Genomic DNA, 16095 nt, shown 5'->3' with positions numbered 1-16095 from the left:
TTCTAATTCCCTCACCCCCAAAAAAGCGAGCCTGGCTGAGAAATCTGAGCCAACAAGGCTGTGCGGAGGTGTCCTGATGGCTGAGCCAGGCTGGTCTGGAATACACAAGGGTCTTGAGTCTGGGCAGAGAGCCCACTGAGCACACACTTACCGCTTCCTCCACATCTGTCCCAGATAAACTCTTGAAGGTCTGGTCCTGATCAACAGTGGGAACCTGGGGGATTGAAAAAGAAAAAAAAAAGATTAGGCAAAGGAAAAGCAATCAAGCATGGTTTAATTTGAATTAAAAATAAAAACCAACAGCAGCACCAAAACTAAATACAGTCAACACATTGAGGAGCTCAGGGATGTTATGCTGCAATCCGGCAATCTGGAAAATCCACCTAAAATTTTGTGGCCCTCCCTACCAGAGAAGGAGTCTGAATTTTGTCTTTCTTTCATGGGGTGTCGAGAGTACCTCGTTGTGAAATTTGGATTGATGTCACACAACACTATCCCTGTATTTTAGTGTTTTTAAAACTTTTTTTGTGTGTCAGTTGCTGGCTTTAGTGGATCATCTGCAACTTCTGCAAAGATTTCCCCCAAATTCCCAGGAAATTTATTACAAGGATGGGGAATGTCATGATGAGGAAGGGGTAACTGTAGTCTTCCCCTAAGGGGGTGCAGAGGAATCCATTGGGGTGTCAAAGGAAGGCGGGGCTCTCATCGGTAGCCAACCCGCAGATGGGGCTATCATTTGTCACTTGGTAGCAGATTGGGGTAGATGTACATGGTGACCCATAACAAAATACAGAACCGCCTCCAGGGCTGGGTACTGCCCTCCATCCCCCTGGGGGGGGGAGATGACAGAGGGCGGGGGAGACAACTCCTATCTGCCAATAGTCCAAGTGATCCCCCCACCCCTGACAAGGCTCCCAAAGAAGGAAAGGGCGTGGGAATCACAGCCAAAGAAACCGAAACAGGAGGAACCTGTGAGTTTCCTTTGCTTTGTTCCAACCAGGCAATTTGCCCTCTGCTGCCTCCTGGGTCTGAAGTGGAACTCTGCCCCCTACGAGCTCTGTAACCTCCCTAAGTCTTTTCTTCTCCCCAGCCCGTTTCCTCATCTGCAAGATGGTGGAGACAAAGCTAAACAAAAGCCTGCGACATCCCTTCCAGCTCTAAACCTGAGACCGGGCGATCCTTATGCAGGCTAATTAATTCAGGCTGGAGCCTTGCCCACAGACCACTGGTGCACCCCATCAGGTGGTGCATCCCATTCTCCTGGGAACCCAGAAGCAGGAGAGTCATCTTCCTAGGGCCAAACTCATCTGTATTGTAAAATGAAGGGTTTGTCTAGATTTCTAAGGTCTCTTTCAGCTCAAAAACTCTGTGATCTCCTAATCCCTCTGGGCCGCAGCCAGGGAAATCATATAAGCTGGCATCGGGAACAATAAGGAATAAGGAGGATTCAAAAAACTCCAACCTTGATCTCGTGCCTCCTACACGTGAGGCCCCGTGCCTGCAATCCCTGCAGGTCCGAAGCTACCCAGGGCCCCTGTCTGGCACGCATTTTAGCAAACCCCCTCGCCCAGCCTTCCGGCAGCAGCGTTTGCCTGGGTAACAACACTAAATAATGTGGTCAGATAGAGATCAGCTCAACAGCACTGAAGCCCGACTCTGCCCCCCTTCCCGTTCTGCTCGGCTACCTCCCTTCACGGGGGAGGGCCAAACTACAGCCGATCCCAGCCGTGGGAGCTCCGTGCCCACCTTTGGGACCCAGAGATAGGACCCACCCCCGAGAGCCGGATTGCCTGGAGAGAGCAATCAGTTGCTAGATGCTTATAAGCCTCGGGCCCTGCTCCCACTGGATGGCTGACACATCCCCTACTTCTGTGCAGAGGCGAGGGCCTACGGGTATCAATCACTGTAAACACTGTCAGACTTTTTGGATATATTGATTAGCTTTGCTGGGTTTTGTATTTCCACTCTTTATTCTTTGTCATAAGGGCTGACTCTGGAAGGGGAAGAGAAATGTAGCTGATAGAAAAACAAAATCTAGAAATGAAAATGGCTTTTTACAAGTCTGAACGTCTGAAAAAGGAACTGGGCTGGGGGTACTACTGTGCTTACCCCCACTTTGAACCCAGATAGCTTTTTTTTTTTTTTTTTTTTTCCTGAGGCAATTGGGGTTAAGTGAGTTGCCAAGATCACACAGCCAGGAAGTGTTAAGTGTCTGACATCACATTTGAACTCAGGTCCTCCTGACCTCCTGACCTCAGGGCTGGTGCTCTATCCACTGCCCAGGCCAGATAACTTTTAATCTTTCCTGCTGATGAACACACACACACACACACACACACACACACACACACACACACACCTCTTTATTCTGCTAGGCCAGCACCCAAATGGTTAGTGCATCCTAAGTTTAGAACTGGAAGGGCTCTCCCATGGAGTCCAAGTGCCACATTTTACAGAGAAGGCACTGAGGCAGAGATTAAGTGATTTGCTCAAGATCACAGATAGAATCCGAAAGGAACCTCAGAAACCGTCTGATCCAATTCTTGCATTTACAGAGGAGGAAACTGAGGCTCAAGGAAATAAAATCACTTGACTAGCATCAAACAACTAGTGTCTGAAGCTGGATTTGAAAGCCAGCCTTGCTAACGCCACACCCAGTCTTCTACCCACTGAATTACCCAGTGGCTCCCTGCTTTAAAATCACTGACTTGGGATTTGGAAGACCCCTGGGAGGGCTTGGTTTGAAGTCTGCCTTTGCATAATCAGGGAAGAAAAGGGGGTACATATTAAGCATCTGAATCTATTGCAATAGGTTAGGAAGGAGAATATTTTCCTGGGTAAAATCACCTCTTTTCAGGTTGGAGAAAGCCTCCCTGGGATGCAGACAAGAGAGCTCCTCCAGCTGGCTAAAAAATGGTTAAGTGTCTAAAAATGCTGGATTTCGTGTGTTGTTATAAAATGGTAAACATGTCTGGAACAGACAGTCCAAATGGAAAAAAAATGGGCCTGGAATTAGAGCTGAAAAGGGTCATGGGCTGCATTGCTTTCAGATAATTATCAGGCTCCTTTCTTCTCCCCGTTTGCCATGGAAACCAAGGCCAGTCATTTGAATGCAGCCATTCTATAGGGTGCAGCAGGCAGTAAGCCAGCAAGACATGGAACACAACCATCTCCAAGAACAGCAGGTGAGCATCACCCAGGGAGCGCCAGAGAGGTAGCTGGCAGCTGAGAGATGGCGGCAATGTCTACTCAGAGAGCAGCTCCAAAGGAAGAATAAGATATGAATGTGATACAAATGACAAGCAATTGTTAGGCTATTCATGGCCGCGGGCCTCTCCTGGGTGATATTTCACAGAAGCCCAGAATCTCCGAGTTGGAAGGTGGCTCAGGGGGGCAGTCCGTCCACCTGCTGAGTCACCCGTCTCCCTTCTAGCCAGAGAACAATTACAAAGGCTAGAGAGGCTGGGGGAAGGGAGGGAAACTGAGGCCGGGGGAGGGCCCCCCCTAAGAAACACTAGCTTTCTGAAATTCAGTTCCAATAAGCAATTGACTAATTGTCAGCTGTGCTGGGTTTTACAGTGAAAAGCATCCTGGGTCTGAAATCAGTGAACTGAGTCTGTAGGTCTGTCAGGATTTCACTTTGTTTCTTTAAAATGGCCTCAGCCTAGAGGAGCTCTAAGGGAGCCTTACAGCTCTGACCCTCCCTGTGACACCACAAGGATTATTTCATTCGGTCCTCACAACAACCCTGGAGGTACTATTATTAGCCTCATTTTTACAGCTGAGGAAACTGAGGCAGAGGTAAAATGACATGCCCGGGGCCACACAGCTAATCAATGGAGGAGGCCAATTTTGAACTCGAGTCTTCCTGACTCTAGGTGCGGTGTTCTATCCCCTGTGCCATCCTGGATGCTTGACCTTCAGACTCCATTAGAGTAAAACATTTTAATGAATAGACTAAAATGACGTCCAAGATCCTTTCTTGTTCTAAATCTCTGGTCTTATAGGTGACCTCCTCTCTGATAGAACGACTGATAATAAAAACTCGAATTGCTATAGCGTCTATTATGTGCCCGGCTCCGTGCTCCAAGCTTTAATCCTCACTGCAACTCCACGAGACAGTGGGATTCATCTTGCAATCACAACAAATAAGCCGGCTGGCTTTTCCTTCTCAGGAGACCCACTGCATAGTCTAGAAAATGCACTCTCATTGTGAGCTGCAGTGTAAAAGAACACAAATATGAACTGCTTCTTTTCTTTTTTTTTTTAATCATAACATTTTATTTTCAAAATACATGCAAAGAAGGTTTTCAACATTAACCCTTGTAAAGCCTTGTTTCAAAATGTTCTCCCTCCCTTCTCCCTGCCCTCCACCCCCTCCCCTAGATAGCAAGTGATCCAATATTATGTTAAACTTGTGCAATTATATATACATATATGGATGCATATATATATATATATTTCTACAATTATTGTGCTTTAGAAGAAAAATCAGCTCGAAAGGGAAAAAATCAGAAAGAGAAAAAACAGCAAGTAAACAACAGCAAAAAAGGTGAAAATGCTATGTTGTGCTCCAGTCTCCATAGTCCTCTCTCTGCATGCAGATGGCTCTCTCCATCACAGGACTATTGGAATTGCCCTGAATCACCTCACTGTTGAAAAGAGCCACGTCCATCAGAATTGATCATCACATAATCTTGTTGCTGTGCACAATATTCTCCTGGTCCTACTCAATCCACTTAGCATCAGATCCCGTAAGTCTCTCCAGCCCTCTCTGAAATCATCCTGCTGATCATTTCTTACAGAATAATAATATCCCTTAACATGCATACACCATAACTTATCCAGCCCTTCCCCGACCGACGGGCAGCCATTTTCTAATTCATGTGAATCTCTCCAGGCCTCTCTGAAATCATCCTGCTGCTCATTTCTTACAGAACAATAATATCCCTTAACATGCATGCACCATAACTTCTCCAGCCCTTCCCCAACCGATGGGCAGCCATTTTCCAATTCAAGTAAGGCTCTCCAGCCCTCTCTGAAATCATCCTGCTGCTCATTTCTTACAGAACAATAATATCCCTTAACATGCATTTCCATATATATATACCACATATATATATTTCCACATATATACCATAACTTATTCAACCATTTCCCAACCGATGGGCAGCCATTTTTTTTACCAGTTCCTTGCCACCACAAAAAGGGCTGCCACCAAGCTTTTTGCACATGTGAGTCCTTTTCCATTTTTTATCATCTCTTTAGGACACAGACCCAGTAGTCACACAGTCCGATATCCCTTTGGACATAGTTTCAAATTGTTCTCCAGAATGGACGGATCGGGAACCGGTTCTTTTTACATTAATGATAGAAAAAATCTAGGACCCCGTCTTAGATTTTTAACAGAAGACACATTTGTAGGGAAAGGAGGTTTTTTTAAAAACAAAAAGGCTTTCTGCCGGACTAAAAGTCCTTTTTTGTAGGATGGAGAGTAATAAACTCTGACCGAAAAAACAGTAGCTTGACATAAGTGGCCCTGATTGACCTTATGAATGTTCCTAAACTGTGTGTTCAGCAGACTTTGATTTCTCCTGATTCTTGAAGGGAGGGAGGGAGGGAGGAGGAATGCTGAGAAAGGGCTTGAATTCATTGAATTGATACATCCACTAGTTGTTACTAATTTGGAGCATTTATAAACGAGACATGAAGTAAACAGTGTTTGTGGATAAAATTTTTGCATGGATATAGATAAAAATCAGTCCTTCAAATTTTGCTTTATTTTCAAGAAAAAGGGTTTTTCTATTGAAATGGAAGGACACTTCTGCCTATGAATTTATCTTATCAAATAATGGAGAGAAATCGCTAATACCGACAGCCAAACAGAGAACACTCATGTTCTGTAAAAATACAAGTGGTCGTGTCTCGGAGAGAAAGCCTCTGTCCTAATTAGTTTCTTCAATGGACTATTTCATGATTTTGAAAACAATTTTAATTTTTAAACTTGTTTGTCAACCTAAAGCTACTTCTGTATTAAAATAAGAACCCCACAGGGGACGGGATGGTATTATTATCCCAATTTTACAGATGAAAAAACTGAGAAATTAGCCCAAGGTGACACAGCTAGTAAATGTGTAAGGCCCTATTTGAATGCGTTTTCCTGATGCCAGGTCCACCACTCCATGCACTGTGGTGCCCCCTAGGGGCCTTCTGTTTCTAGCTGTAAGATTTTAAAGTTGAATTTTGGGTGGGCCTTGGTTTTCTTATCTGCAAAATGAAGGGACTGAACTGATTAACTGTAAGCTCCCTTCCACCTCAAATTTATGATCCTATAATCACACAAATAGACACGAGTTACAAATACAGACAAAACACACAAATAGAAGGAAGAGCAAAGCTTCCCCTCACCCACTCCCCACCCCCACCCCTATTCCCATTCCCACTCCCATTCCCACTCCCACCCTCAAGGAGGCCACACTCTACTGAGGAGGTAAATCGGTGAGCACATGTGGAGAATTAAAGAAATTTAAATAAATTCAAATCCACACAAGAGTTTGTAAACCTTATTGGGAAGCTCTGTACTTCCAATCCCATTTCTCAGTAAAAATTAATGGCTAGTCTAAAGACTCAGAAGTCCAAAATACCCTTTGGTGACTATCTGTATTTAGGGTCAAACTAAAGAAAAAAATTATGGGGCTGGTTTCTTACCTGGAAGGTCCCAGAATTTTCAGGTGGGCCACGCTGAGATTTATCTGCAGAGTTTTCCTGGGCTGAATCCAGCATAAAGATGCTTTCATCAGACAAGGATTTGGTCGACATGTTGCCTTTGGAACTGGAAATGAAGGAAAAGTTTCTCAGAGCTGTGCTCGAACTTAAGGCAGAGCGAGACTCTCCCAAAAGGCAACTGGAATACTGTCCTAGGGATCTATGGGAAGAGAGTAGTGCCAAATAGCAACAGCACTTCCTGCAAATGCTCCACCATCACATGAGCAGGTTGCCCCTTTTGGCAACAAAGTAAGCGAAATATTCCCAAGCTCCCAGAGAGGCCCCTCCGACTAGGCTTAGGAGATAAGGTATCCATATTTCTGTTTCTCTGAGACTGGCCCTACTTAGGAGAAAGTTATAAAAATGATTCTCCTTCCATATGCAGATCAACTAACACAGACTAGAAAACCATCTCCATGACTCTAGTCTGGGGTCCAGATACCTAGCTGCCATCTTAGAAATGGATAAATCCCAAGGGGATTTCGGCTAGAAAGGGTAGACAGCTCAAAATGCCATTTGACCCCAATGCTGCAACATTGCAACAATCCCAGGGCAAACAACAGATATTTACAGCATCATTTGTTAAGATAAACTATGTGTTCAGCAACTGAAATATGGGGAAAAAACTACAGTACATAAATATAATGGAATATTACTGCACTATAAGAAATGGGGAATCTGAAGAAGTCCCAGAATCATGGGGAGATCTAGAAGAATAAAACAAAAAGCTTTCATCAACAAGAAATACATTAATTACAATTTTTTTATTTTTTTTATTTTTTATTTAAAAAAAACAGGAAAGAGTCATTTAAAATGGCTATACCTCAGTTTCCCCCTCTGTAAAATGAGTGAACTCTAAGGTCCCTTCTAGCATAGGATCCCAGGTATCATCTTGGTAAATGGACTTCCCATTTCTGTGCCTTAGTTTCCTTTTCTATAAAATGAGTTCTGCACAACTGAAGCCTAAAACCTTCCCTGACCCTCACTTCCCACCTCCAACTGAAAATCCTTCCTCCTTCCTCATATTTTCCATGATGTTCTGCCCGGCTCACATCTCCACTATTATTGTACCTAAAAATCCACTAAATTTCCTTGATAAACCAGAGGTCACAACCTTAGAGCTGAAAGGTCTCAGTGGCTAAATTGTCCTACATATTAATTTTACGGGTCACTCACAGGATCCCAGATCAAGAGCTGCAAAGAAACTCAGAGGTCACCTATTCCAATCCCGTCCTTTTAGAGAATAGGAAACTGGGGAGGGGGGAAGGTACTTACTCAAATTTACAGATGAAGCAAGTCCCAGGTTGGGGATTTCAATCCAAAATCAGCACCCTCGTGCTATGCTTTCCCTTAGGTCAACTAAGAAGAAAAGGTCTAATCGTTTCCTAGAGCAGGCAGGTGGTGCTATGTTTGGGGTCAGGAAGACTCCTTCCTGAGTTCAAACCACACCTCTGATACTTCCCGGTTGTGTGAAACCTAGCCAAATTATTTCATTCCGTTTGCCTCAGTTTTCTCATCTGTAAAACCAACTGGAGAATGGAAAACGAAATCCCGTTTGTTTTGTCTCGGTTTGGTTTTTTCCCAAGAAAATCCCAAATGGGATCCCAAAGACTCAATCCTTCCCTACTGGATCCTGGACAAGGTGGTCAGAAAACAAGCGTCTTATATGGGATCCATGGCTACCCGGTGTTTAGCTTGGAACGAATATATGTCTAAGGACACACAATTGGAGCAAGCCTAGGAATTAGATTTGCCTGAGAGGACGGGCCTATCTTCCCAGCTGGCAGGGGATGGATTCAAAAGTCACATCTGAATTACCTCCTCTCGCTTCTGGAGTATTAGTTTCCAACCTTCCTATCAAACCTGCTACAAAAGGTAGCAGGATAAAGTGTGTTGTGCTCTCCCTTGTGTGAGATCTTGCCAATCGAGGCTAGGTAATTGAAATCAGGTCTGAGGCCTAGCTCAATTTTCTAGAAAATTACATTTCCTCCAGTCTCCCCCTCCCCTGTGATCCCCTGATACCTGTAGATGGGCCCACCTTGACACACTGGCTTCTTAGAAGTAGACAATGCTTCAAAGGTCACTTCTTCGGGGAAAAAATAGATGACAAATTACAGATTAAGACCAATGAGGTCTCTTTTAACTCTAGAATAATCATGCTGGGGTTTCTTCTTTTAAAAAAATTCTCCATTCACCACACACCAAACAAAATGGACAATGTCATAATCATACTGCAACAGAGGAGTTCTCCAGCACATCCAGCTTCCTTTTCTTTCAAATACATCATAAATTCAACCTAGCTTTTAAAGCTGTCCTACTTCTTTAGGACTGATTTTATTTTCTGTGCATTTTTATTTTGACGGAGGCAACTGGGGTTAAGTGACTTGCCCAGGATCACCCAGCTAGGAAGTGTTAAGTGTCTAAGACCACATTTGAAGTCAGGTCCTCTGTGGATAGAGCACTGCGCCACCTAGCTTGCCCTTCTGTGTATTTTTTAAAAGAGACTTCAAAGATCCTCTTTTTCTTTTATTTTCTCCTTTTCTTTTTTTTTTTTTTTGGGGGGGGGGGTGGGGGGAGTTGTTTTGTTTGCTCTCCTATCTCTCCCTTCTCCCTCTCACCCACTACAACTAGAAAAAAAGACAAAACAAAGCCTTTGTAACATATGCAGCTGACTGAAAAAATTCCTGTAGTAACCATTGCTGAAAATGCACATCTCAATGATCTTAGGAGGGACCATGGGCAAGCCATTTCCCCTTTGAGCCTCAGTTTCTTTCTACATAAAAAGATGGGGCTAGATTAGAAGATGGCTTCTGAGCTCCCTTCCAGCTCTATGTCTGATCCTTTCTTTTGGGGAAAAGGTTTCTCAATGACCTGATGTTGTTGCTCTGGTACCAAATCCTAAGCCAAGGGTTCTGGTTTCCATCTCCCTGTAGTCACCATTTGATCTTTCTAAAGTTTGGTAAAGTGAGTCAAGCCAAAAGGCACTTCTTCTCAGCATCTGGTTGTTGGAGAAGAAAGGGAAGATATTTTCCCCCTGTTTACACACACACACACACACACACACACACACACATACACACACACACACCACACACATTTTCTCTGCTAGGACTATGGAACCAGAAAGTGGAAAATGTCCTGATTTTGTGAAAAGGGGAATAAATGTATTTAATTTATACTTTAACATACTTAACATGTATTGGTCAATCTGCCATTGCGGGGGGAAGGGGTGGGGGGAAGGAGGGGAAAAACTGGAACAAAAGGTTTGGCAATTGTCAATGCTGAAAAATCACCCATGCATATAACCTGTAAATAAAAAGCTAGAATAATTTTTAAAAAAAGAAAAGAAAAGAAAAGAAAAGAAAAGAAAAGAAAAGAAAAGAAAAGAAAAGAAAAGAAAAGAAAAGAAAAGAAAAGAAAAGAAAAGAAAAGGGGAATAAAAAGTCTGAAAATCCTGGGCCACTGAGCCTGACTGATTCCTGAAGAAATTTTAGAATGGATTATTAAAGGGATTGTCAGTGAACATATAGAAAAGGAAGCTGCAATCACAAGGACCCTGCATGGCTTCATCAAAATACAGGTCACTTGTGATGGAAAGTGCCATCCACATCCAGAGAGAGAACTACAGAGACTGAATGTGGATCACAGCAGAGGATTTTTACCTTTTTGGTTGTTTGTTGTTTACTTTTTCCTCCTTTCTTGTGTTTTTCCCTTTTTTGATCTGATTTTTCTTACACAGCATGATGAATATGAAAATATATTGCAGAAGAACTGAACATATTTAATCTATATCAAGTTGCTTGCTGTCTCAGGGAAGGGGGAAGGAGGGAGGAAAGAGGGAGAAAAATCTGGAACGCAAAATTTTGCAAAAGGGAATGTTGAAAACTATCTTTGCATAGATTTGGAAAGATGAAATACTAGTAAAAATTTAAAAATAACAAAATAGCATTGAGCTAATTAAAATACTTTGTAAAAAAGCAAAAGCAAAAGCACAGGTCATGTTCAACCTAACCCCATTTCCTTTGCTCAAAAGATTACTAAACTGGTAGACAGGGAGATGTTATCCTTATTTTAAAGAGAGAAAACTAAAAGGATTTCTTCACGGTCATCCAATAACTCAGTATCAGAGACCTGGTCACAAACCAGATTGACTTGAGTTCATGTCAAGGACCCCTTTGCAGCACTACCTGTCATCTATGTCTGGTTTTCTCCACACCAGGCCGGGCTAAGCAGCTGAGATGATTCACAAGTAACAGGGAAGGGAGGTACCTGAAATTGGGATCTTGATGGGAGACCCCCAGAAGAGTAAAAGCATCCTCTGCACCTTAGGGAAGCAGACTCGGTCGTGGTATTTAGTCTTCCCTTGACTTACCCTGGCTGAATTAATGGATGAAATACCCCAAGCTCTGAGATGGAGTTCTCACTGCTGGACTGGCTCATTTTCATGTTAGTCTTTCTCAGGGACTTAGTAAATATCTTCTTCTTTTTGGTAAAGAAATCCTTGAAGGCCTGAAGTTTGGATTTCTTCCTTCCTGGAAATGGAATATGAGAGAAGGGAAGAACACCATCCCAGCAGAGATTAGGTGGATGTACACGGGACATCTGCTTCCATGCCCTGTTTGCTAGCTTTGGGGCCTGTCCTGATCATTGGATGATGGAGCCCGAGTTTCTCTGGGAAAAGCGGAGGCCCTGATACCTAGCCTTTGAACTCTAAGATGCTTCTATTCTCTCCACATCTTAGTACCTCATGTACTAAGTTTCCATTATTGATGCTATCTGTTTGAAACAGCAAGCAAAGAGATTTCCTTGTCCTGCTAGTACTATCTGGCCAAGCTGCTTAATTTTCTGCGATGCCCCTCCCCTCCACCCACTCTGAAATTTTTGCTGCTTGGTTAGTCTCACCCTAGGGCCCGACGGCATTAAAATCTAACTAAAAATAAAGAAGGTACATGCGGGAAAAACATTTTCCATGCAAACCACCAATGGAAAGAGACTCTGAGTAGGAAGAGACCTTAAAAAAGAAATGGATCCAACTCATACCTGCTATACTAGCGGCCATGTACATTAGAGAGCTCCCACTTCTCCCCAAACTTTGTTCCTCACCCACAACCCTCTCCTCTGAATGTTAAGCATTTGTCAGCAAAAACTGGCTACTCCTAGAATGTAGGCCTCCTGAGGGCAAAAACACTTCCTTATGTTTCGATCTCCTCAGTACCCCGTACATCCTTGATGTTTAACTGAAGCTCTGCTTCTTAGCTATCCTACCAGGCTGGCTGGGTAGCCACAGGACCGTCTCTGTTCCATTCCCCTTCTGCCACTTGACCATGGCTTACTCCAGGTCAACACATTCCCCACCCAGATCAGATTGGGTCTTGCCGTGACTGGTAGGAGGAAGAAAGGAGGGGTATACACTAAAGGCTACGCCTTCTTTCTCCCATCTCTACTTCTCCCCCAGTCACAATGCTCTTCCCATCTGGCATCACAGCCAAATTCTAACTCAAACCTTTCGCTCCTTTGGTGAATAATACCTCCTAAAGGCTCCTTTACCCTTTATCCCAGAGACCTCTCTTAGCCCCAGTTCACAGATGTCCAATTTCTTCTGAAACAGAAATGTTACTTCAGCCCATTATGTACAAAAAAACTTTGCCATCACCCTACAGACAACTAAGGCAAGGGGGAGGAGGTACCCAACATAGGAAGGAGCCCTTTAACCCTTAGCAGGAGAAAAGGAATCAGAGAGACCCTCTGCAGTAAAGAAAGGATGACCAAAGGGTCAGATGGGACTATAAGATGTCCTTAGGGGTCTGTGTAGGTAAGAAGCTTTTCCGGCACAATGGCCAACACGCACTAGTTTGGAATGGAATTGGTTTATAATTTGGATACTGTTGGTACTAACCCCAAAGTCTCCATGAAATCAGTTTCAAAAGGAAAAAAAAAATGGCTCCTTACCTGAAAAATTGTCACTGGCTTCACCAGCTTCATCACCATCAAACATTTCATAGCTGTATTGGTCATCATTGTCATCCTGAGGCTCACGGGGATCATGGAATCCTCGGGGCTCAGGGATCTCACAGGCCTGTCTGGCCTTTCGGCCTTCTTGAGCTTTTCGGGCCTCGCGGCTTTCTTTGGCCTTATAGGCCTCTTGGGTCTTGGAGGTGCCTTGGGCCTCGAGGCTCAAGCAGGGTTCTTGATACTCACAGACTTCCTCCGTCTTAAGACTCTGGAAGATGTCACTTGACTTCAGAGCCATAACGTAGTCACTAAAAGAGTAGAAAAAAGCCAAGAGTAATTCTGTGACTTCTAAACTGCTTCACGGACAATGAAATAATCCTTTCCTTGGAAAGAACTCTTTTTAACAAGATTAATCAGGAAAATATAGCCCACCATTCTAAACCACAGAAGCCTCCCTAGCTTTGTGGTGGGGCGCTGAGGGCAAAGGGTACCAATCGTTACTATTCAAAAATAATGCCAAAGAACTCGAAACCTTCTCTAGGAAAAAAAACAAAACAAAACCAAAAAAACCCTGCTAACTCTTCTCCGAGCCAAGCTTGGTCATTAGGAGTTTCATGGGTGTGTTCCTTCCTTTTACATTGTTGTACTCATTGAGTATATGGTCTCCTTGGCTGTGTTTCCTTCCCTGTGTAGCATCTCAAAATAGCCTTCCCATGTTTCTCTGATTTTTTGTGGTCATTGTCTCTTATGGCAGAGAAAGATCCATATAACCCAATCAACTGTCTCTTGATTGACGGGCATCTACTTTGTGATCCATTCTTTGCTACAACAAAAAGGGCCACCATAAAGTTTGGTGCTTTAGAGATCTTGTTCCTGTCTTTTGACCTCTTTGAGGTATATGCCTGGCACTGGGGTCCCTGGGTCAAAGGGTAGGAACATTTTAGTCACTTTCAAAAGAATTCCAAAGTGCTTTCCAGAATGTTGGCAGCTTCACCGACAATGTATTAGTGTGCATATGCATTTGTGTGTGTATCTACAGACTCTTCCATGTGGATTCCACCCCTTCAGATATCAACTCAGTTATCAAGTCTTATTGTTTTTATCCCCAAAGTGTCTCTCACATATACCACCACCCCCCCACACTCCAAGCCCTCCCGCATCACCTCTTGCCATTCATCCCAGATGGTATTCTTAAACCCTTGGTCCGACTATAAAACTCATTTTTTTCATCTCCTCCAAAATGACTGGTACAGTGTTGGACAAATAGTATACTCAACACGCCTAATTATAGTGGTGGGTGGGAGAAGCTAGTAGCAATAGCCTCAGGGGCCAGTCAGGGGCATCAGCTGTCTGCCCCAGGCTCATCGATTGTTTGCTTCTATTCTAAGGGAAGGAAGATGACCCGTATGTGTGTGTATATAATGATACAATGAGTGTCATGCACTAGTTCCTTGTGTAGTCACCATGCCCTTGTACCACGGGAGATGATCCCCCTTGGGAAGCTGGGCTACTGGGGAATCTTGCTACTTAGGTGACCAGATCCAGTGGGGTTCCTGAGGAGAGACGGCCTGAGATGCCCACAGCTAAGTCCTCTCTTGAGAACGGTGGAGCTCCCGAACAACTGTCCAGATCCACTGCAACATTTTTAGCATGAATTGTGATTTTGCCTCGAATGTGTTTCTGATATTCTATTAAAAGCTGTGGGGCCGTGTCCGTTGCTCCCAGACGGTTCGTTTGACTGAGGATGGTCGAGTGGGCAAACGGGAGGGAGAGTGGTCATTGTTTCACAGAAGCACAGATCTAGAGCTGGAAGGGACCTCCAAGGCCACCTAATCCAACCCCCTGATTTTACAGTGGGAAATTGAAGCCCAGAAAAGGAAAGAACTTACCCAAAGCCACACAGGCAGAGCTGGGATTGCAGCCTGGGTCGTGACTCCACACATACTACATCATCCTCCCTCCTCTGGGGGTACAGAAAGGAGCCGCCAAGAAGGAAATGGGAGAATCACTGCCTTTTCAGGCCTGCTCTGTAGGAAGGTCAGTCTATCCAAAGGCCAAGCAGGAAATGGAGGCTTTAACTCCCCCCCCCAAAAAAATAACAGGAGAACTTTCACATGGGTTCCAAGGCCTCCAAAAGGTACTGTACCAATGGGTATCAGGAAGTCTGAATCAGTACAGATAGTCCCTTTCATTATCAAGGCACCAGGGAACTATTACTTCCCTCAGTCTGTCTCTTTGGGGCTACTCCAGCAGCTTATCATCCCACGTATCCCCTTTTTCCTGACTGCCTTAGGAGCTGACCAAGCCGGGAAGAAGAAGAAGAAAAACAAGGGACCATCTTTTGAGACGGAGGCTGCAGTGCTTTCCTAACGGCCTGGTTCAGGTTCAAGGATTCCAGGACCTCTCGTGCTCCACTGGGGCCCTACCCCCCAGCACGGGGCCTGCTAATGGGATGCAGCTGGCCTGGGCCCGATCCTCTTAAAGCGATGGGGAGAACCGTTTTTCACTGAGTCCCACAGGCTCCATCTCAAAGTGGGGAGGGAGAAGAGCAAAAGCAAGGACATTTGGACACTGGATGGCAACTATGGTACTGGATAATTGGGGGTTCTCCGAGGCAAGCCTTCTTCTAAGGTGCTAGACGTGGTAGCACGACCCTCATGGGGGTTGACTTCCAGTGTTGCGTGCCTAAGCAGGCTAACTATCGCAGTCATCCCCCTGTGCCCAGACAGCCCAGGCCACCTACCAGAAAAGCTCCCCAGAGTGGGGGGTGGGGGGTAGAGGGGAGGGAGGAGAGGGGGAAACGAGTCCCTGGAGCTTCCAAGATACTAAGCAGAGATTGCCCTTTTAGTCCTGAGGCTAGCTAAGGGTACTGATCAAATGCTGAGTTTTGCCCTCTGGGGAAGTCCCTCCTCGGTGGCCAGCCGGAAGTCTGCCTGGGATTTGATCATCACCCTACCTCCCACAGAGACCGGCAAAGGAGAACAGGCATTCCTATCTCCTCTGCCATCTCTCCCTTTGCCCGGATGGGCCACCTGGATGCCCATTTCAGCCATTACCAGCTAGAGTTATTGTTGGACTTGCTGGTCCTTCAAAGTGGAGATCAAAAAAGGCCTCCAGTGGTTTCCCCCGGGGGGCCTCTCCCAAGTAGCCATTTTGCGGGCAATTTCCCGGTAAGCTCCGAGTCAGAGAACAACAGGAAATGTCCATCCCCTATCTCGATGCTGGGGCAAAAGCAGGCATCTGTCCTCCTTCTCCCCCCCCCAGTCCCAGAGATCTCCCCCACTGGCCTAAAACCCCCAACATCTGTCACACTTTGGGGTCAATAACGGCTGCCGTGGTGTCCTGCTGCAAAGCTTCAGTGGGTCCAAGCAGCAGCTG

At 44.8% G+C, this 16095-nt stretch overlaps 1 protein-coding gene across 1 annotated transcript in view; it reads right to left on the bottom strand.

Annotated features, from left to right (window-relative positions):
- Positions 1-16095, bottom strand: part of KIAA1210 (KIAA1210 ortholog) — a 56148-nt gene that overhangs the window by 22919 nt on the left and 17134 nt on the right. The window contains exons 2-5 of the mRNA XM_051968336.1: positions 12715-13025; positions 11138-11297; positions 6709-6832; positions 152-214 (exon numbers count right to left, since the gene is read on the bottom strand). Of these exons, the coding sequence (XP_051824296.1) occupies positions 152-214; positions 6709-6832; positions 11138-11297; positions 12715-13025 (658 nt within the window). The remainder of the gene's footprint in view (positions 1-151; positions 215-6708; positions 6833-11137; positions 11298-12714; positions 13026-16095) is intronic.

Source organism: Antechinus flavipes, chromosome X (assembly GCF_016432865.1).
Source record: "Antechinus flavipes isolate AdamAnt ecotype Samford, QLD, Australia chromosome X, AdamAnt_v2, whole genome shotgun sequence".
Taxonomy (NCBI): domain Eukaryota; kingdom Metazoa; phylum Chordata; class Mammalia; order Dasyuromorphia; family Dasyuridae; genus Antechinus; species Antechinus flavipes.
Note: the sequence above shows the minus strand (reverse complement) of the source record. Positions and strands in the feature narration are given on the sequence as shown.